Genomic DNA, 22,176 nt, shown 5'->3' with positions numbered 1-22,176 from the left:
TTCACCGTCTCTAGCGGCCATCTTCTTAGAGAACCTGGGTCCAGACTTCCGAGACGATGAGACCTTCTTCTCGGTGTTCGCCATCTTCTTCCCTGCTGCCACCGGGATCCTGGCTGGAGCGAACATATCAGGAGACCTCACTGTGAGTTTTTAATCTGACATTATACACATTTTTACTCCTCAGATGAGGAGGAAATTACTATCCCAATATGAACATTTTATTTTTTAAAGTTTTTCCTGCATGCTGTCGGAGCAAGGCATTTTTAACCTAGCTTTCTCAAACATCGTAGTGCAGTGTTACTCAACCCTGCTCAACCAAAGAGTCAAATTATTGAAAAATACCTTTGCAAAAGCCCAATCTAAGTGGTGAAAAGTGGCAAACATGGCTTGAGTAGCATTAAAAACAAATTAAAGGTGGAAAAAAATGGTCAAAAAGCAGCAAAAATGGGTGAGAAGTGTCAAAAAAATGAGTAGCTGGTGGCAAAAATGGTCCAAAAATGGCAAAAACATGGCAACAAAAGGAGAGAATAGAGACTAAAATGCCTCAGTGCTGCTGGTAGCAAACACAGTAGGTTTCATGTATTTTGGTTGTATGCCCAGACATTCTTACGTCTGTACCATCATCTATACAGCTATTCTGAATGTGAAATCTCAAGAACACTTTAGGGGAATTCCTGTTAAAGTTGCATTGACATCCACTCTGAACTGACTGGACTTTAGAGGTCAGAGGTGAAGGTAAATGTACCACAAGTTCATCCCTTAGTTCAGGGGTGTCAAACTCAATCACAGCAGGGGCCGGATTCTTAACAGGGTCAATATTTAACCATAAAATGTATTTTTTTCCACCAGAAATAAATCATGGGGGTAAAAAACTTGGTACTGATGATAATTTTGCAATTAAAAGGTGAACATGATAAGTTAAAAACTCAAAATCATGAGATAAAAAAGTCAAACTAATAAACTAATAAGTTTAAACTAATAAGTTTAAAAGGTAAAAACACGACATTTAAAGTCAAAATAATGTTTTTAAAAGGCAAAATATGAGATAGAATACTGAAACCATCAATTTTGAAAGTCAGAAACTGAGATAAAATTCAAAATCATAATTTTTAACAGTCAAATATGAAGTACACATTGAACTCATGAATTTCAAATGTCAAAATACATTAAAAAAATTAAAATCATGAGATTTTAAGGTAGAAAAAAGAGATAAAATGTAAAGTTAGGAGTGGATAAAGGTTAATATGTGGAATGAAATTAAAAATCATAATTTTTAACAGTCAAAATATGAGGTAAACATTGAAATCATGAGTCCCAAATGTCAAAATATGAAATAAAATAAAAAATAACGTGTTTTTAAGGTAAAAAATGAGATAAAATTTAAAGTTAGGAGTTGAAAAAGCTCAATATGTGAGATAAAAGTCAAAATCATGATTTTAAAAGGTCAAAATAGGATTTAAAATTTAAAATTATTAATCATAAAGGAAAATATATGAGATTAAAAGGCCAAAGTTGTTAGCTGCGAAGGCTAAAATTTGAAATAAAAAGTCAAAACCATAACTTTTAGTCATAACTGTAAGATGCAAAATTGAAAATATATAGAGAAAATGTGAATTTCTTCCCCATTTCTTATATAAATTTATTTTTTACTTTTCACTTTTTCTAATTGTTATGACTCAACAAGGATATTTTAAATCATGAAGGTTAAATTAACATTGTTATACTGGAGGAAATCTGCAGACCTCATACTGGTGGACCAGTTATAATAAAACATCATATGATCTGGTGGGCCGGGTATAACTGCAACACAGCCCGGATCTGGCCCCCGGGTCTTGAGTTTGACACCCGTGCCTTAGATGTCAAAGTGATATCTCAAGAATACTCTGAAGGATTTCTTCAAACTCTGCACAAATGTCCCCTCTGTCTGTGATTTGACCTTTCACTCTACAGTTACTGCACTCCTTGTGGTAGTTCTAGTTTATTCGGAGTACATGCTGTCGTTGGGTCCACCATCTGCAAACATCTTTTATTAATATGCTGATGATACCCAACTCTGCCTCTGTGTTTACCTCAGTTCTATACATGCTCTTACACAAAGCAATTGAAAGACTCTACTGTCGTCTTTCAATTGCTTTAGGCTGAGAGGATCAGGATTTAAACTTTGTACTGTCTTCATCTTTAGGACCCTCAGTCAGCGATCCCTAAAGGCACTCTGCTGGCCATCCTCATCACAGGAATCACATATGTGGGCGTCGCCATCTCTACAGGTAACACATGGATTAAATACCTGTATGTACCTGAGCTTTTAAGAGTAAGATATGTCATGTTTTTGCAGTCTGTGTTGGATGAAGTGATTAAATGGGATGCAAAATGAACTTAGCCAACTCTGAAATGATATCTGAAAAAAAAAAAACATCTCGAGGACAGAACAACAAGGTTGCAAAGATGCTTTGCCAAAACTCACTGATAATTGGGTTGTTTCTGTCATATTTAAGGTGCTTGCATCGTCAGGGACGCCACCGGTGACCACAACGACACAGTGAGCGACACGGTGAACTGTACGGACGCCGCCTGCACGCTGGGCTACGACTTTTCTATCTGCAAGGAGGGAGGCTGTCAGTACGGCCTGATGAACGACTTCCAGGTCAGATCCAAACACTCAAACCAGGAGCTGACGCTTACGACATCCATCTCACTTTTTCGTGGTTACTATCGTTGCCATGGCTGTGTTTGTTTGCTTCCTCCTTCAGTCAGCTTGCTTCCTGATTGGCTATTGATCCACTCAATGACCCACAGAGAGCATACTCAGCTGGCCTTGGCCTGGGCAATATGGCCTACAGTTAATGTCACAGTATTTTTTCTTGCCCTTTATGGTAACGGCCTTATATTCCGGTATTACTAAATGAAGAGAGATACATATTTAAATGCATGTTCAGGTGTTATATCCCTCCTTCTCCCCCTAAAACAAACCTGTGATGACACACTGAAGTCATGTCTGACTATAAGATCACAGAATGATGATTTTAGTCTCTCTGTGTTCACTTTTATAACTGCATCTGTGGTTTAAAGTTTCATTTCTCTCCTGCTGAGGTGTGTCAAGCTGCTCCAGACTGTATCCACAGTAAAGCACTAAAGAAAAATAACAACTCTTGACTTTCATTGTGAAGAACTTGAAGGAAATACTCCATTTATCAGTGATTTAACTTTGTTTTAGCAGTGGTACCGGTGAGTTTACAGCTGCTTCTCTGACCTTGTTTAAAGCAGTGGTTCTCAATGTGGAGGTCAGGACCCCCCTGAGACAGGGTCTCCAGATGCCTTAACAAAACTGAATTTTTCTAAATTATGCGTTTGCCATTTTACACCAATTTTGCCCAATTTGAACCAGTTTTCATCACTTTCTCTCAACATTTTTACCAATTCCAACACATATTTGCCACTAAAAACCAATTTCAATTTCCTACCTTTCTGACCACTTTTTCTGCCACTTTTAAACCAATTCTTGCCTCTGTAGACATGTTATTGCCACTATAAACCACTTGTTATGCCCATTTCTGCCAATCTCTGCTATTTTTCTGCCTCAGTAAACCTATTTTTCTTACCAGTTTAAACCAGTTTTTCATCCCATTTCAGCAAATTTCCCACCCATTTTGCCACTTTAAACCCATTTCAACCAGTTTTTAATCCCCTTTTACCAGTTTTTATGCCCATTTTTGCCTTTTTTTTTTTTTTTGGCTTATTTTTTTGCCACTTCTAACCTATTTCTGCTTCTTTCGATATCCCATTTCACCACCATCTCCACTAATTTTTGCAATTTTTACCCCATTTTAATTCTGTTTTTAAGTTAAAAGGCACAAAAGACTAAAACATGTTTGTTTATTTGATAAGAGTGGTTATTATACAGATATCACAGCTTAACTTCACAATGGACCATGATTTTGCTGACCTCCATGGGACCCAAGTTCAGCCGGGCCCCAGAAACCTTCCCCTTTAACCTCCCTTAAGGGCAGCCTTGTCTACATGGCTATTCTAGAATGTGCATGGCTGTGTTCAACCACCTTCAGGTACAGTGGGGGTCCCCGGTCTCTGGGACCTTTATTTTGGGGTTTGTGGGCTGGTTTAAAGTAACAGCCTGGATCTGTGACTCATGGACTTAAAACACGCCGGTCATGAGTTAAATCTAACCTTTGAACAGTTATTGAAGTTATAATGTCACTGCAGTGCTGGGCTCGAGGCAAACCCAGTTGATCCATTGCAGTGTAAGTTTAAGGCCCAGACAGGAGGACGGAGACACTGTACAAAGTGAGCACACTCACTGCATGTTGCTGTTATTACTGAAATCAGACTTGGAGAGGAAAGAAGACATGCTGTACCTGTTTACCATGGTAAATGTTAATTACAGCAGCACCAGTGGGAGACTTTTGGCTGCTTTTTCGAGTGAGAGTGAAACATGCTAATGGCTGGACTCAGACTGCGCTGTGGCTATGCTAACGGTAGCATCGGTTAAGCCTCATTGTTGATGGCAGTGTTTCTAAAGTCCATTCTGTACTGATGGTGGTTTACCGTCCACCAGTCATGATGTCAAACTGGAGCATCTCTGACCATCTGGATGAAACTGTTAACACTTGTCACACCTCAGGGAATGTGGCTGGATGATCCTTAGACTTATGAGGATCTGACCTTTGCTGACTTTACTCAGATGGGGTAGTCAGGCCCAAAATCTGCAGCATGGACTCCACTTTAGATTCTCTGAGCTGCTTTAGTTCAAATAGCACAGCAGAAAAGTCAAACATTTTCTCTGCTTTCAATACTGGGATTCATGTTGTGGATTTTCCTCTGAGCCAGCTTCTTTCTTTAGCACAGTGATACTCATCGTGGGGCTCTTTTGTGGTGATTTGTGGCTCAACTATGACATAGTTTTAAATATTATTCCCCTCAGAAAACCTTAAAAGGGAAAAAATGTTGCCCTTTTTCACAATTTTTTGCCTCTTTTAAGCCATTAGAGCTACCTTTTGCCATTAAATACAACTTCTTCCTATTTTCTACCCATTTTTGCCCATTGTTGCCACTTTTACACCATTTTTTGCCAATTTAATCTACTTTTTGCCATTATATACCACTTGTTTCCTATTTTTTGCCCATTGTTGCCACTCTTGACTACTTTTTCAGTTTTTAGTCACTTGTCACTCTTTTTTTTTTTTGCCATGTTTCTGACAATTTTGGGCCATTTTTGCCACTTGTAACTCATTTCTGTCACTACTCACCCATTTTTTGCTACTTTTTGACCTTTTCCCACTTTTTCTCTCTATTTTTGCCCCTTTTCACCCATTTTTGCTGCTTTTTGACCATTTTTGCCACCTTTAACTAATTCTTTGGCTATTTCAAGCCATTTTTGCCACTTGTCACCACCTAGACTGTGGCTCTTGTAAAGGTGTTTTTCAACAGTTTGGGTCTTTGGTTGAGCAGGGTTGGGTAACGCTGCTTTAGTGGTTGTTAAACAGGACCTTAAGCCCTGCTGGGCCATTGTCCTGAGCTGCCAGTCTGCGTGTGCTCGTGCAGCGTTTGTGTGTCTGTGAGTGTAGGTGGATGTTGTCAATGCTCTCATTCAGCTCTGTCTTCGTGCAGCCAGAACCTTGTGACTGACAACAACAGTGACTATTATCACTGCTGCATTTTGTTTGGGAACAGCTCCGTCACACATGCAGGCATACGGAGCTCAGTGACACTGATATCGCTGACATGCTGCAGCATCTCAGCCACAGAATCAAACTTTAAAAGTTATTAAATGCCCTGACCTTTAAATCGTGTTTCCTGCATTTGTCTGAAACATAGAGAGATTCTGACAGCTGTTTTTATTTCTCTGTCTCCATGCCAACAGATGTCTCATGACGTCAGATTCTGGATCCAGGTCTAACCTGAGAGCCTAATAGGGTCAACATTTAGCCATAACTGTCAACCTCATTTTCACCAGTAATAAAATATGAAAAAACAGCACTGATGATAAATCATTTGGAAATTCAAAAAGTAAAAATGATAAGTTTAAAGGCTCAAATCTGTGATAAAAATTCCAATTTGTTAGATCAAAAGATCAGAACATGATATTAAAAATAGAAAAAAAAAACCTTTTAAAGAGCAAATATAGGAGGAGAAAGTTGAAATTCAAAATTGGGAGTATAGAGGGTCAAAGTATAATATAAAAAGTAAAAAATGTATCATTCAAAATATCAAAATATGAGGAAAAAATGTGAAATCATTGAAATATGTGAAATCATTGAAATATGACTTAAAATTTTAAACTGTGAGTTTTATAGGTCAAATATGTGATTAAAAAGCCAAAATTAGGAGTTGAAAATGTCAAAATATGAGCTAGAATTCAAAATGATGACATTAAAAGTTAAAAATATGACTTAAATTTAAAATTCAAAATTATGAGTATAAAAGGTCAAAATATGATATCAAAAGTGAAAATCAATCATTCAAAATGTCAAAATATGTGGAAAAAATGTGAAATCATGAGTTTAAGGGTTAAGGGAGGCACGGCGGCGCAGTGGTTAGCGCTGTTGCCTCACAGCAAGAAGGTTGCTGGTTCTCTTCCTGGTCAGGGCCTTTCTGTGTGGAGTTTGCATGTTCTCCCCGTGCACGCGTGGGTTCTCTCCGGGTACTCCGGCTTCCTCCCACCACCAAAAACATGCTCATTAGGTTAAGTGATCACTCTAAATTGGCCGTAGGTGTGAGTGTGAGCATGCCTGGTTGTCTGTCTCTATCTGTCAGCCCTGCGATTGACTGGCGACCAGTCCAGGGTGAACCCCGCCTCTTGCCCAGTGACAGCTGGGATAGGCTCCAAGCCCGAGCATTGAGTTTGACACCTGTGCTGTAAACAAAAGACATAAAATATTCCTGTCCCTCAGCTTTCTGTGCTAGTTTTAAACCTTTCTATCAGAAAATGCTCAGATATTAAACTGTGGAAAAGGAAGGCATCCTGTTTGTGAAACAAGTCCAGAGCATGGATGTGGATCACAGAGACTGCTGTCTGTGGCTATTTTACACTAACACAGAGACTGCTGTCTGTAGTTTTTTTAACACTAACACAGAGACTGCTGTCTGTAGTTTTTTTAACACTAACACAGAGACTCCTGTCTGTAGCTTTGTTAACACTAACACAGAGACTCCTGTCTGTAGTTTTGTTAACACTAACACAGAGACTGCTGTCTGTAGTTTTGTTAACACTAACACAGAGACTCCTGTCTGTAGTTTTGTTAACACTAACACAGAGACTGCTGTCTGTAGTTTTTTTGAACACTAACACAGAGACTGCTGTCTGTAGTTTTTTTTAACACTAACACAGAGACTGCTGTCTGTAGTTTTGTTAACACTAACACAGAGACTGCTGTCTGTAGTTTTGTTAACACTAACACAGAGACTCCTGTCTGTAGTTTTGTTAACACTAACACAGAGACTGCTGTCTGTAGCTTTGTTAACACTAACACAGAGACTCCTGTCTGTAGCTTTGTTAACACTAACACAGAGACTGCTGTCTGTAGCTTTGTTAACACTAACACAGAGACTGCTGTCTGTAGTTTTGTTAACACTAACACAGAGACTCCTGTCTGTAGCTTTGTTAACACTAACACAGAGACTCCTGTCTGTAGCTTTGTTAACACTAACACAGAGACTGCTGTCTGTAGTTTTGTTAACACTAACACAGAGACTGCTGTCTGTAGTTTTTTTGAACACTAACACAGAGACTGCTGTCTGTAGTTTTGTTAACACTAACACAGAGACTGCTGTCTGTAGTTTTGTTAACACTAACACAGAGACTGCTGTCTGTAGTTTTGTTAACACTAACACAGAGACTCCTGTCTGTAGTTTTGTTAACACTAACACAGAGACTGCTGTCTGTAGTTTTTTTGAACACTAACACAGAGACTGCTGTCTGTAGTTTTTTTGAACACTAACACAGAGACTCCTGTCGTCTGTGTGTTTCCAGGTGATGAGTCTGGTGTCGGCCTTCGGTCCTCTCATCTCTGCTGGGATTTTTTCCGCCACCCTCTCCTCTGCTCTGGCCTCACTAGTCAGCGCACCAAAAGTCTTCCAGGTCAGAAAGCTTTATGATCTCTCTCATATTAAATTACAACCTCAATTCCAAAAAAGTTGGGGCGCTGTGTAAAATGTACAGAAGTCGATGACTGTCAGATGTCATAAACCCATATTTCATTCACAATAGATAATAAAGCTGTTGTGATTCCAGGCTCTGTGTAAGGACAACATCTATCCAGGCCTGGGCGTGTTTGCAAAGGGTTATGGGAAGAACAACGAGCCTCTCCGTGGTTACGTGCTGACCTTCTGCATCGGACTGGCCTTCATCCTCATTGGTAGGCTGATGATGATGATGATGATGCTGCAGTGGGACTGAAGCTTCAGTGAGGAGCAAAGTTCATGTTTTTAAATGTTGACCTGTTTTTTACTGTCTACTGGCAGCTGAGCTGAACATCATTGCTCCCATCATCTCCAACTTCTTCCTCGCCTCCTACGCTCTCATCAACTTCTCCGTCTTCCACGCCTCTCTGGCAAACTCTCCAGGTACGTCCTTAAAAGTGACCCAGCTTTATTAAAGGTGTCTTCATACATGCATGAAGAGGTTAAAACCAAGCTGATGGAATATACAGTAAAGTGAAAAAGCATATCCTCTCTTCCTGATTCTGACCACTCAGAGAGAGAGACGATTCTTTTTCACAGCATTGTTTTTATAAAATTCTCCCTCTGATTAAATCAGAAAAACATCATTTTTAATCCTGTATCATGTTAATCTGTGCAGTGATGTTTCTTTTCTCTGACAGACTGTCTTCTTTATTTCCTCCACAGGGTGGCGTCCCAGCTTCAAGTACTACAACATGTGGGTTTCTCTGGCGGGGGCCATCCTGTGCTGTGTGGTCATGTTTGTCATTAACTGGTGGGCGGCTCTGGTCACTCTGCTCATCGTCCTGGCTCTCTACATCTACGTCAGCTACAAGAAGCCTGGTAGAAATCTCCATTTAGATGTCCACAGTATCTGAGTGATATCCAGCTTTATCAACCCCCTGACCTACCTGGTTCTTCTCTGGTTTAACTAGAACCTAAAGGTCCTCTCTCTGCAGAAGATCCAGAGCTGGATCATTTTTAGAGCAGATGTTGAGGGTCTTCAGTCAGTCAGAAATGGTGTCTGTTATTTAGAGGGGACTGGGGGACTCATTTCAATGACGGACCACCAGGACAGGTTAATGCCAAGCATGGACAACAAAATACCAGAATTTCTTGGAAATTTTCCTTTGTACAAAATCCACAAAAAATACTGAAATATCTGTGAAAATTCTTACATGTTTTTACAGTAACCCATAAAGAGTACCCCAAAATTTCTTAAAATACTTTCCAACTGCTTCAGGTCAAAAATTTCAAGCAAATTTTCACAAAAATTCGTACCAAATTTACAGATATATTCCCCTAAAAACTCTCATAAATTTGAACTGGCACCTCTACCCCGAAATTCCCAATCAAATAATAAAATAATAATAATAATAATAATAATAATAATAATAATTTTCCAAATTTTAATGACAATACATACATTTAAAACAAATTCCACAAAACAATAAACTTCTGAAATGTCCATGAAAATACCTAAAACTCCAAATTCCACAAAACAACCAAATAATTATCTCCAAAACATGCAAACACATCCACTAAATCTCACTGAAAATGCTTCAATATTTCAAAGAGCACCCCTCCCTGAATTCCCAATAAAATTCTTCAAAATTTAGGATTACATTTTTCAAATTTCCTTCACAATGTATGCAAATCTCAAAGCAAATTCCCAAAAGTTACAGATACATTTTCCAAATCTCCATGAATATACCAGAAAATTTCCACAGTATCCCAAACATAAAACAATTTCCATATTCCCATGAAAATGCCGAATTTTCCCCCTAAAGTTCAAATAAAAATTCTCCAAAATATGCAAAAATATCCCCAAAATTCAAATGACAATGATTTAAATTTCAAGACAAATATACAAATGAAATATACAAATAGATCAAAATTTTAAGAAAATAATTGAAATTTTGGGGGGAAAAAACATTTTTTACAGTATCCCATAAAAAGTACCCAGGAATTTCTTCAAAAATTCCTCAAATGTTTCAGTGAAATTTTATCATAAAGCCTAAAAACCCAAATAGAAACTCCCCTAAAGATAAATGTACATTTCTGAATTTTTAAAGTAAAATTTCCCTCAAGATTTCTTTTCAAATTCCCTGAATTTTCAAGTACATTCACCAAAATTTCAGAAAACACCCCCGAATCTAACTACAGTCCCTGAATCCCATGAAGACACTTTAAAAATTTCAAAGGAAACATTGCCCCAAATTTCCAATCAAATTTCTCAACATTTGCAAATCAATTTCCCAAATTTCCATGAAAATGCCTGAAATCCCCAAATTTCCGATGGAAAAACCAAGAACTATGAAGCAAATTTCCCCCAACATGTCCACTGAAGTCCACTCCAAAAATACATAAACAAACCTTTAAAATGTCAAAGAAAACACTCAAAAAGTTCCAAACAAATTCTCTAAAATTTCCATGAAAATTTCTGAATAGGTCAAAGCAAATTTTCATGCAGATTACTTAAACTTCAATGAGCATTCTGGGTAATTATCTAAAAAGCAGAAATGATAGCTGTGCGATCAGAAAGCTTTAATGAAATGTCCTCATACGTCCATGTAGGTTCTCATGAGTTCAAATATCTGATATATTTATAATGTGAACATATTTCTTCTGTTTGATGTAGATGTGAACTGGGGCTCATCCACTCAGGCTCTGATCTACAACCAGGCTCTGACCCACTGTCTGAACCTCACCGGGGTCGAGGACCACGTCAAAAACTTCAGGTCAGATCCACGGGGTCACAGTAGATCCTGTTACAGTGAAATATATATCATATTTGGAGGGTTTCAGCTGATTTTAGTTGGAAATAAAGCAGGAAAATCTCCAGTTCTACTCACCTTTTTTATGATTTTGGGCTGACCTCAGTCTCTGCTGTCAGTTTTAATAATAGTGGATTACCTATTTCAATTATAAGCCTGTTAACTCTGTGAATATGATGTCATTTCCTGTTTTTAGGCCTCAGTGTTTGGTGCTGGTTGGTTACCCAAACTCTCGTCCCGCTCTGGTTCAGCTCGTTCACTCTTTCACCAAAAACGTCGGCCTCATGGTCTGCGCTCACGTCAAGACCGTACGTAGAAACATCGGCATGTACCTCAGAGTTTCCTCTTTCCTTCAGAGAACTTTAGCGTACTCTGTCTTCATTCCAGGTCACCCGTCGGCCCAACTTTAAGGAGCTGTCCCAGGATCACGCCCGCTGTCAGCGCTGGCTGAATAAAAAACGCATCAAAGCTTTTTACACTCCGGTGTATTCAGACAGTCTGAGGCACGGAGCGCAGTTCCTCATGCAGGTCATTTCCCCATCCTTCATTGGTGGACGTCTGTGGTGTAGTGCGGGGCCTCGGCCAGTGATACTCAACGTGTGGCTCTTGGGCCACATGTGGCTCTTTTGTGATGATTTGTGTCTCTTCTATGTCTTTATTTGAAATATTTTTCACCCAGAAAGCCTTAAAAAAGGTCAACTTTGACCTCAGTTATCTAACTATCCATTCCAAGCACTCTTGTGTAGCTATAGCTTTAACTGTCAACCTTTATGTGTTTTGTTTGTATATTTCTATTGCCCTTATTTACTTTTCTCTCAGTGTTTGCCAGCTTTTTGCCATTTTTTACCACTTTTTGCCCATTTAAGATGCCTTTTGCCATTGAATGCCACTTCTTTTTCCCATTTTTGCCACTCATGCTGCTTTTTGACCATTTTAGTCACTTTTCACTCATTTTTTGCAGTGTTTTTACTGCCTTTTGACCATTTTTGCTGCCTGTAACTCATTTTTTTATTAATTTTAACACCTTTTCTCCCAATTCTTGCAATTTTTACCCAGTTTTTGCAATGTTATGCCTTTTTTTGCCCCTTTTCACCTATGTTTTGCCACTTTTTTTGCCACTGTCTGAGCATTTTCCCACTTGAACTTATTTTTATTGCCACTTTAACCCATTTTTGCCAATTTTCAACACTTAGACTGTGGCTCTTGCAAAGATATTTTTGAACAATTTGGCTCTTTGGTTGAGAAGGGCTGAGTAACTCTGGTCTAGGCAGTTATATGGAATACAGTTAGTCTCATAGACTACGCTAATTTTTCTGATCCATGTTTTCTGTTAGTTTTGATCGTGTTGCTCCCTCTTAATGAGGATGTGCTTATTTAGTCTCAGGACTATCTCTATTTTAGGAACCAGACTCCCTTTAATAAAGTGAAAAATCTGTGTCTAATCTCTTTCGTCCTTCCTCCGCGTTCAGGCGGTCGGTTTGGGTCGTCTGAGGCCGAACACGCTGGTCATGGGATACAAGAACAACTGGAGTGAAGGAGACATGAGGGATCTGGAGATTTACATCAGCACCATACAGTAAGGGCTGATGTGTTTGTAAAAATCTCATTTTAGTCGTTATTCAGTGATTACAGTTTGATTTTAAATCTGATCCGTGTCACAGTGACGCCTTTGACCTGCAGTACGGCGTGGTGATTCTGCGGCTGCAGGACGGACTCGACATCTCTCACATACAGGGACAAGGTGTTACCTTCTGCATGTACTCTATATGGACAAAAGTATTCAGCCACCTAACCATTGCACTGCATGGCTATGTGATGATTTTAGACACCTGTGGTAACAGGAGTAAAACACCTGAACTCAATAATTAACAGGTGTGCCCAAATACTTTTGTCCATATAGTATCTATCTCCCTGTGTCTGTCCCTGCAGATGAGCTGATGTCTTCAAACGAGAAGCCTCCAGTGGGCAGTAAGGACGTGGTGGTTTCTGTGAACCTGGCTAAGGACTCAGACTCTGACTCCAAAACAACCAGCAACCAGAGCAGCCCGCTCATAATCCGAGGTAACGGAGGAGAAGGGGACGTTTAGTGGAAGGCTCGTCTGCCTCTGAGCCTGATCCTGATGTTTGGTGTTTGGTCATGTTTCACAGGGCTCTGTTGTTCCAGAAAGCTCTGAACCTGGTTTTGCATGCCCCATTTATTTATGTATTTTTCTATTAAAGCTTTATTTGGGCTCTTAACTCCAGCCGCTAGCATACATGGAGTATGACCAAACTGCATAAACCAATACATGTTCTTGAACTTCCTCTCCAGAAACTAAGATCCCTCTGAGTCTGACCGACCAGCGTCTGCTGGAGACCAGTCAGCAGTTCAAGAAGAAACAGGGCAAAGGAACCATCGACGTCTGGTGGCTGTTCGATGATGGAGGTCAGAGTTCATGTCTCATATCTTAAAGGTCACATATTTGACCCCTTTAAGACAAGTTTATATCGGTCTCAGAGGTCCCCAAAACATTCATGTGAAGCCTGTTGCTGAAAAAACTCCAGTGTTGGATATTGGCATGTCTAAAAACGCCTCTGTTTCAGCCCGAATGGACTGTCTGACTCCGCCCCTGACTCCGCCCCTCTCAGGAAATAGATTTGGCTTAATGGATCCTGATCCTCCACTCAACTGGCAGCTGAGCGGAGGATCAGGAGAGGAGGGCGGAACTTTCTTCCAAGCAGGCAGGGCCAACCGAACCTGGGGGCGGGGCTAACACCCCACATGACATCATGAGGGGAAAATCCGATAAGGGCTTTTTTCAGCACAGGAAGGGAACGGGTTCTTCTGGTACTTGACCAGGGGCACACATTTTTGTTTGTGGCATAATATGTCCCCTTTAATATGAGCTTTACTATGGGGGAAGGTTTATTTTGTAGACCTGTATCGTTCCAGGTATTTATTTAACCTTTATTTAACCAGATTAAAACCCATTGAGATCAAGATCTTTTTCACAAGGGTGACCTGGCCAAGAGGTCCACAGCACACATCATGAAGAACATATTGAATGGTGGCAATATACAATAAGTTAGATTACACATATTTTGTGAAAGCAAGGTGTTACACAATAAAGTGCAGTATCTATAGACCATTTGCATTTATTCGATTTTCTTTGTTTAATTGTAAAGAATGCCAGTGTTACACAGGGTTTCTATTGGCAGACATATTGCTCTAGAAGACTGATCATCAACTGGCGGCCTGGGGGCCATATCAGGCCCCCCAAAGCTTCCTGTCTGGCCCCTGAAAGATCATCAAATTCAGAGGAAGAAAAGAAGATTTTAGGAGTATCTTTTGGCTTTAAATGTCTGCAGCTGTTAAATCCAACCCACAAAAAATTAACATTGAAATAGTTTTAGAATGACTTACCATTTGATCTGTTTTTACAGTGATTTACTGTCATTATTAGTCAATATTAAAAAAAAGGGTTAAGGTTGGCAGAAGTGCTGCAAAAACGACCAGATAAAGTGGTGAAAAGGGGTTAAAAAATGGCAAAATGGTAAAAGAGGAATAAAGGCACAAAAGGTATCAAAAATTGGTTATAAATGACTAAAAATAGGGCAAGAAAGTAATGAAAAGGGGTTAAAAAGTGGCAAAAATTGATAAAAGCGTGGCACAAAGGGGATAAAACATGCAGAAAGAGTTTTTTTAAATTGGGTTAAAATCTTTCAAAAAATGGGTTAAAGAAGCAACAAAGGGGCAAAAAGTATCAACAATGAGTTAAAAGTGGGAAAAATGGTTTTAAAGTTGCAACAATTGTTGAAAAATGTAATAAACGGGTTTAAAAGTGGCAAAAATAGAAAAGTGACAAAACGTGGATAAAAGAGTATCACAAAGAAAATAAAACATGTAGGAAAAGTGTTTCAAAAGGGGTTAAAATCATGCAAAAATTGGGTTAAAGAGGCAAAAGGGGGCAAAAAGTATCGAAAAGAGTTAAAAGTGTGAAAAATGGGTTAATATTGGTGCTAAATGACCGGGGAGGGCCCATTCTCTGGGATCTTTTAGGGGTCCGGCCGATTCTGTTGTCAGGACTGTCTCCTTGTGGCCTGCTGCGTTATAGATAATAGGGATAGATCTCACTGGTAATGACTAAAAATGTTCTGTGTTTTAAAAAAAAATACAAATACTGCTACAATAATATTTCAGTCAGACCAAAATATTTATCTAATTTTTGTGTATTTGAACGTCTGGCCCCCAGAGTTTCTGTTGAGACATTACATTACAGCTCTTAATGGCCCTGCTGCAGCTATCATCAGAGCATTTCTACATGCATGAGTACAATACCTATACTTTACAAAATAGTGATATTTACCATAGTATGACTGATTTACCAGTCATAGAGGTGATCAATATCACCAATACTCAGAGTCTAGAGGAGTGTAGTCCTGAGCTAAGAGGCTAGCTGAGCCCCTTTATCATCTAAAAATCCTCATTTAAGTCTCAAACAGTCTTTAATGTAAACGCTGATGTTCTATCCACAGAATAAACCTTGTGGGCTGAGAGAGCGAGAAATGATGAGCCGTTCATGAATGAGCCTGTTCTACTAAACGGCTCTTTAATGTGAGCCACTGTAGCTAGCTCCTGTTTGACAGCCAGTTTCCTTTCCTCCATCCTTTGTCCTTATTTAATCCACATTTAAAAAGACAAACTGAATCCAGCTCTGGTGAGCTGAGCCACGTGATCTGGATCTCTAAAAAGAGACGGATTTTCCATCACAACGAGAGAGACTGGACAGACATCAGCTGAAGAAACACGGGTAAGGTCAGAGTTTAATGAGCTAGACCAGGGCAGAACTGGACTGGACCAGACTGGACCGCTTTGTGGAAATGGACCTTACGCAAACAAATTGTTAAAAAATTTTGTTTTAGTACAATATTTTGCTACTTTCCAGACACAAAAGTAGCTGAAGAATAAAGAATCCTTGGTATAGTCATAAACAGCTCCAGTCATGGCCTTTTGGCAGTTTCTCTATGCAGAAATCAATTCTTGACCCCCATCAGGAGTTCTCAGCTTCTGCATGACGTCATCTGCAAAGAACCTATTGGTGAGAAGAGTGGGAATAATCTATGTATCATTGCTCATTGGTAAATTATTTTTATTGGGGTTTGCAGGTCTGACTCTGCTGATTCCCTTCCTGCTGACTAACAGGAGTAAATGGGGCGACTGCAGGATCCGCGTCTTCATTGGAGGAAAGATCAACCGCATCGACCACGACCGGCGAGCGTGAGTCACAAGGACCTTTAGGAATTTTTAATCTAAAAAAAGTTTAAGTGGTATGTTAAGTGTTTCTTTGGCCCTTCAGGATGGCCACGCTCCTCAGCCGCTTCAGGATCGACTTCTCTGACATCAACGTCCTCGGAGACATCAACACCAAACCCAAGAAGCACAAGTACGACCTTGGATTGAGTTCCTTTTCTTTAATGCTTTAATATTTGAAAAGGCTGGCAGTAGAATCTGTTAAAGAGTCACCATATAAAAAGAGGGAGTGAGCTGTTAAAAGGAAAGAGATGTATTTTCTCCGCAGTAAGCTGACGTTTAAGGAGCTGATCGAGCCGTACCGGCTGAAGGAGGACGACATGGAGCAGGAGGCCGCAGAGAGGCTGAAGGCTCAGGAGCCGTGGAGGATCACCGACAATGAACTGGAGCTCTACAAGGCCAAGGTCTCACACATGCTGATCAGTACGGCTGCTGTGTTCCTGCTGTTTAACCCAGAAACTTTAATGTGAATGTGCTGTTTGGTTTTCAGACCAACCGTCAGATCAGACTGAACGAGCTGCTGAAGGAACATTCCAGCATGGCCAAACTCATCGTCATGTAAGAGCTCAGAATTCACCCTCATCGTACAATAAAGTCCTTTATACGTTAGATTTATTCTTTTTTCTTTAGTTTCTCTTTTTTAAGCATATTCGTCACTCTTAAATGTTTCAGATCATCCAACTAATGTTAAGGACCCTGGAAAGTGAAAATAGATCCATATTTAGGTTTGTTGCATGACAACTGTGTTATGAACCTCCAGGTCAAATTTCAGTTACATAAAACACCCCAAAGTTTATAAAATTAAGCTTCAAAATCACAAAAAATTAGGCAGAAAAATCTGCTCTAGGTGTGTCTGTTGAATGAGCTGAAGCCATGCCCACTCAGGAGAAATACATCATCCTTAGAAGATATTGCCATCCTTTGAGTACGACATCATCCTTTGAAGATTATACCATCCTTTGAAGATGACATCATCCTTTGAAGATGACGTCATCCTATGAAGATGATACCATCCTTTGAAGATGATACCATCCTTTGCAGAGGACATCCTTTGAAGGTGATACCGTCCTTTGAAGATGATGTCATTCTTTGAAGATGATACCATCCTTTGAAGACGACATCATCCTTTAAAGATGACAACATCCTTTGAAGATGATGTCATCCTTTGAAGATGACGTCATCCTTTGAAGATGAAACCATCCTTTGCAGACGACATCCTTTGAAGATGATACCATCCTTTGCAGACGACATCCTTTGAAGATGATGTCATCCTTTGAAGATGATGCCATCCTTTAAAGATGACAGCATCCTTTGAAGATGATGTCATCCTTTAAAGATGATGCCATCCTTTGCAGAAGATGTTATCCTTTAAAAAAAAATTAAAAGTCTTCAAAGGATGACTCCATCAAAGGCAGTGATGTTCCATGTTTAGTCCTTTTTCCCTCCATTTTTGCCAAATAGTCAGCCATAGCTGGAAGCGTCTGTAAAATAGGGGAAACTGTCGAGGGTTAGGGTTCCAGAAAGTTCAGCTTCTGTCTGGTAAGTCCTCAGATTATTGTCCCAGAAGTCTTGAGGATCATCAGGATGTTATTAGCCAAACGTGAGACGAGCCTTTGTGTTCATTTTGGTCAGCAGTGGTTCTGGCCTTGGAACTCTCCCATGATGCCGTTGTTGCCCAGTCTCTTTCTGATTGTTGAATCATGAACTCTGACCTTGACTGAGTCAGTGAGGCCTGCAGGTCTTTAGATGTGGTTCTGGGTTCTTTTGGGACCTCAATTTGTAGTCATGTTGGTAGGCCGGCCACTCCTGGGAAGGTTCACCACTGTTCACAGTTTTCTCCATTTGTGGATAGTGGCTCTCAGTGTGGTTAGCTGTAGTCCCAAAGCCTCAGAAAGGAAGGGGGCAAAACAATTTTCACAGCACTGTACATCCAGTATATGTAGCTCAGTATGATGTGAAAACTGTGTTTGTGTTTTCAGGAGCATGCCTCTGGCCAGGAAGGGAACGGTGTCCAGCGCCCTCTACATGTGCTGGTTGGAGACTCTGTCCAAAGACCTGCCCCCTCTGCTGCTGGTCCGAGGAAACCAGCAGAGCGTGCTGACCTTCTACTCATAACAGAAACACGGCTGATGTTCAGGATCCAGACAGACATTTATGTCCCTGACAGCTGCACAGAAACAGAAATATGATAAAAGTTTGTGTCAGGACTGAAAACTCTCCTGCTGCCTAAGTGTTAAAGTCTAAATAACCCAAACTCTGATTATTGACCTGATGAACTAAGGGCCTTTTCTTTTATCCGTGATGATAACGTGCTGTTTGTTCTCTGTGTTCTATGTGAAGAAGAGTAACTGGTGACTAATTAATTATTTTAATGATGATTATTACTTCAAACGTGTTGGTGTTTCAGCTGTGATTTGATGATGAAGTAGGTTTCTAGTAGAATTATTGAAGAGTAACATTTTGTACAGTATTTATTAAAACATTAACTTAACCTCATGTTTCTGTCTGGTCTCTTTTTCTTTTCTAAAGAGTTAAAGAAGAGTTTTAACTTAAAAAGATAGCATATTACTTCTCTAGAATCAATGGAGGTTTCACAATTAAGGAAATGTAGGCGACGACCTTGGGCTTCAAGATTTGGTCATTTATAGATGCATTAAATTTGAGGTTTAAGCTGATTTCGCTGATTAACATGTATTTTGAATGTGAATAAGAGTCCAAGATTGAAAAAAGCATCAAAATAGATTTTAATTATACCAAAAAAATCACTGTGAGTGACCCCAACATCAAGGTCCAAGCCCCTCAGAGAGCCCAAAATGTCCTCATGCCTAGGTAGTGATAGGTAAGTAGGTAGACCCTATAGACCAGTGATACCCAAAGTGTGGCTCTTGAGCTCTTTTTTGATGACTTGTGGCTCTTTTAAAGGCCCCATAAAGTGAAAATAGATCTAGTATTTAGCTTTGTTGTATGACAGGTCACTGTGTTATAAACCCCCAAATCAAATTTCTGTCAAATAAAACATCTCTAAATTTATAAAATAAAGCTTCAAAATCATGAAAAATGAGGTAGTAAAATCTGCTCCAAGACGGTGTGGGCGTGTCTGTTGAATGAGCTGAAGCCACACCCACTCAGGAGAAATTTTACAGTCTGAATGAAGGAAAGCTCTCACGCAATTGGCCCATCTCTTGACCTTTTGTTGACCTGATGATCAGAGCACAGCTGCCTGGCTCTGTGCCAGAGAAGAGACAAAGTCTATTTTCTGTCTCAAATCTCTGTTCTGATGCTTTCAATGATCCATAGACCACTGTGGCTGATAGATTTAGTAAAGTTACCTCACAATGAACAAAAAACAGCATTTAACTGACTTAACTTTAATAAAGGCAGTGACATCAGCTAACAACAGACTGGACTGAGATGAACTGCTCTGTGGTTTTAGACTGTAGCGTTAGGGGGCGGAGTCATTCCCCACCGTGGGCTCATGACATCACAAGCCCACATATTGGCCCCGCCCACTTTCTAACAGTCTAAATCCAGAATTCAGTCACATGTAGCTCTCAGAGTTTTCACATGTTTGCAGCAACCATATTCCAACATTTCTAGAGTGTTAAGACAAAAACTTTGGATTTCACTTTACAGGGTCTTTAGCTCACTGCCTCGTCTCCTGTTCTGCTCCTGAGTCTTTGACATATGTTCATAATTATTTCTGTAATATAAGAACACTACGTCTAATACTTATAAATAGGACTAAAACCTCTTTTGTTGCTTTGCCATTTATGGGTGGAAAGGCAGCAGAATGCTCTATTTGGAGGAAATGTAGCTTTTTATTAAGTGGAACATCATTTTATTTAGAATAATTCGGCTCTGAAAGAGTTAAATAGAACACAGATCTGTAATAAACAAACGCTGTCCTGTATTGATTATAGTTGTTTTTATTTTGGTCACCATGGAGCATAATACTAGATTTTAGAGTTCAACAAAAACTACGGAGCCCCAGACATGACATGGTAAAAAAAAAAAAAAATTAAACTGTGGCCCCAATATAGGTTTAACCTGCGCACGAAATACGAATTCGTGGCCATGAAAAACTAAACTGGGGCCATACTAAATTGTAGCCACGAAATAAGTACTACGTGCGCACAAAATACTTATTAATAATATTAATATCATTCCTGGACAGCTGGGTAAGCAAATTGAGCTTATTAGCGAGTGAATTAGTATTTCGTGCTCACATTGTACTTATTTTGTGGCCACAAATTGGTATTTTGTAGCCATTAATTAGTATTTCGCGCACACGTTATAGCTATTTTGTAGCCACAATTTAAATTTTATGTTAATTTTGAGTTAATTTTACTCAAAATAGTCTAGGATCAAATGTTAGTTTTTTCAGGGTAAAATCTTTTTAAATTTTAGTAAAAATTACTTTGGTAGTTTTACTGTATAGCGATGCACTGATTGTGAAAATCAGGTCTAAAATAATTTGGCGGATAGCGATATTTTTTATTGACTGTTATGAAAACTGATTTTTAAATTCTTCATCTAGGTCTTATTTTGTTTGAACAACGGTTTAATTCCAGCCTTTTTTGTATCACTTTAGATGGGACGGATCCAACTATAGAAATCCTCAGTAAAACTTCTCATTTAAACATATTTCACAATAAAAGACTCTAAATACTACAGCATAGCCTCATTAGTTTGAAATATATAATAATAAGGCCCCAGTTTCATAGAGAAGGGCATATATTTTTAAATCTGGAGATTCCAAATGACTAAAGCTGGCCCTGGTGATTTCACACAAAGGAAAAAAAACATTTAAATGAACAATTAATAGAATTAGATTTTACTAAACAGCAATACACAAAATCCACAACAGGCAAAAGTTCATTTTAACAAACATTAATTCAACAACCCCGCACATGAACACACACTGATTAACACTGCTGTGTTTTGTATGTTCATCACACTAAAACACACTACATCCATTTTAGATAAGAAATTTCAACATAATTTCCCATGTAGGCTGCCATTGTTGTGCAATGAACTCTGGGTAGTGATGCTGAATGGTTGTGTTGTTCTTCTTATGGAGTGTAGTTAAAGCCTTTTTCATTTTAGCACCAGTGTAGTTTTACTGAAGGAATTAAGGAAAAATTTCCATGACATGTTGTTTAATTCTAGGGTAGATGAACCTCAGCTGAAACTCTGAGTTTTAGTTTCTCTTTCATAGACATCTCTCTAGAGAACAACAGTATATTAGAGCCTGTTAAATAAATGTTAGAGCCTTTTTATCAGACTCTTTCCTCATGTGCTTCCAGGGTGGAGCTGCTAATACCAACATAGCATCAAATAATATATCTACATATTCTAATGTCTATGGCTCCGTCCACATGGAGACGAAGTCAGGAGTATACACAAAAGGTTGTTTGTCGTATCGCCGTTTCATCCACACGGAAACGGTTCTTTGGGAGGCTGTAAACCAGAGTTACTCAAATCTGCTCAACCAAAGAGCCAAATTGTTGAAAAAAAATTTGCAACAGCCACAATCTAAGTGGTGAAAAGTGGCAATTAAAATAAGTTAAAGGTTGCAAAAATGGTCAAAAAGTGGCAAAAACTAGGAGAAAAGCATTAATATGTGGAGAAAAAGTGGCAAAAAAGGGCAGAAAGTGGCAAAAATGGGTGAGAAGTGGCAAAAATAGTATACTACGGTTGGCAAAAATGGTCCAAAAGTGGCAAAAGCGCGGCAAAAATGAGTGAAAAGTGACTAAAATGGGCAAAAATCAGAAAAAAGGTGGGAAAAAGGGAATGGGCAAAAAGTGGCATTTAACTGCAAAAGGCAGCTTAAATGGGTGAGAAATGGCAAAAATAGGCAAAAAGGGGCAATAAGTTACAAAGAACAGGATAAAAGTGTCAAAAATGGGTGAAAGTGACAAAAAAAAGTGGCAAAAA

The 22,176-nt window shown here is 39.2% G+C and overlaps 1 protein-coding gene across 1 annotated transcript in view; it reads left to right on the top strand.

The window, feature by feature from the left end:
- The window catches only part of LOC121510067 (solute carrier family 12 member 2), a 34,580-nt gene extending 15,845 nt beyond the window's left edge, over window positions 1-18,735 (top strand). The window contains exons 8-26 of the mRNA XM_041787958.1: window positions 15-142; window positions 2,183-2,267; window positions 2,496-2,644; window positions 7,985-8,092; window positions 8,246-8,369; window positions 8,476-8,577; window positions 8,860-9,015; window positions 10,814-10,913; window positions 11,146-11,257; window positions 11,337-11,477; window positions 12,419-12,525; window positions 12,611-12,690; window positions 12,879-13,010; window positions 13,261-13,374; window positions 16,095-16,206; window positions 16,286-16,372; window positions 16,508-16,643; window positions 16,730-16,797; window positions 18,219-18,735. Coding sequence (XP_041643892.1) covers window positions 15-142; window positions 2,183-2,267; window positions 2,496-2,644; window positions 7,985-8,092; window positions 8,246-8,369; window positions 8,476-8,577; window positions 8,860-9,015; window positions 10,814-10,913; window positions 11,146-11,257; window positions 11,337-11,477; window positions 12,419-12,525; window positions 12,611-12,690; window positions 12,879-13,010; window positions 13,261-13,374; window positions 16,095-16,206; window positions 16,286-16,372; window positions 16,508-16,643; window positions 16,730-16,797; window positions 18,219-18,354 — 2,177 coding nt within the window. The 3' untranslated portion in view covers window positions 18,355-18,735. The remainder of the gene's footprint in view (window positions 1-14; window positions 143-2,182; window positions 2,268-2,495; window positions 2,645-7,984; window positions 8,093-8,245; window positions 8,370-8,475; window positions 8,578-8,859; window positions 9,016-10,813; window positions 10,914-11,145; window positions 11,258-11,336; window positions 11,478-12,418; window positions 12,526-12,610; window positions 12,691-12,878; window positions 13,011-13,260; window positions 13,375-16,094; window positions 16,207-16,285; window positions 16,373-16,507; window positions 16,644-16,729; window positions 16,798-18,218) is intronic.
- The last annotated feature ends 3,441 nt before the right edge of the window (window positions 18,736-22,176 follow it).

The sequence above is a fragment of the Cheilinus undulatus genome, linkage group 5 (assembly GCF_018320785.1).
Source record: "Cheilinus undulatus linkage group 5, ASM1832078v1, whole genome shotgun sequence".
NCBI lineage: Eukaryota > Metazoa > Chordata > Actinopteri > Labriformes > Labridae > Cheilinus > Cheilinus undulatus.
This window is presented reverse-complemented; position numbering and strand designations above follow the sequence as displayed.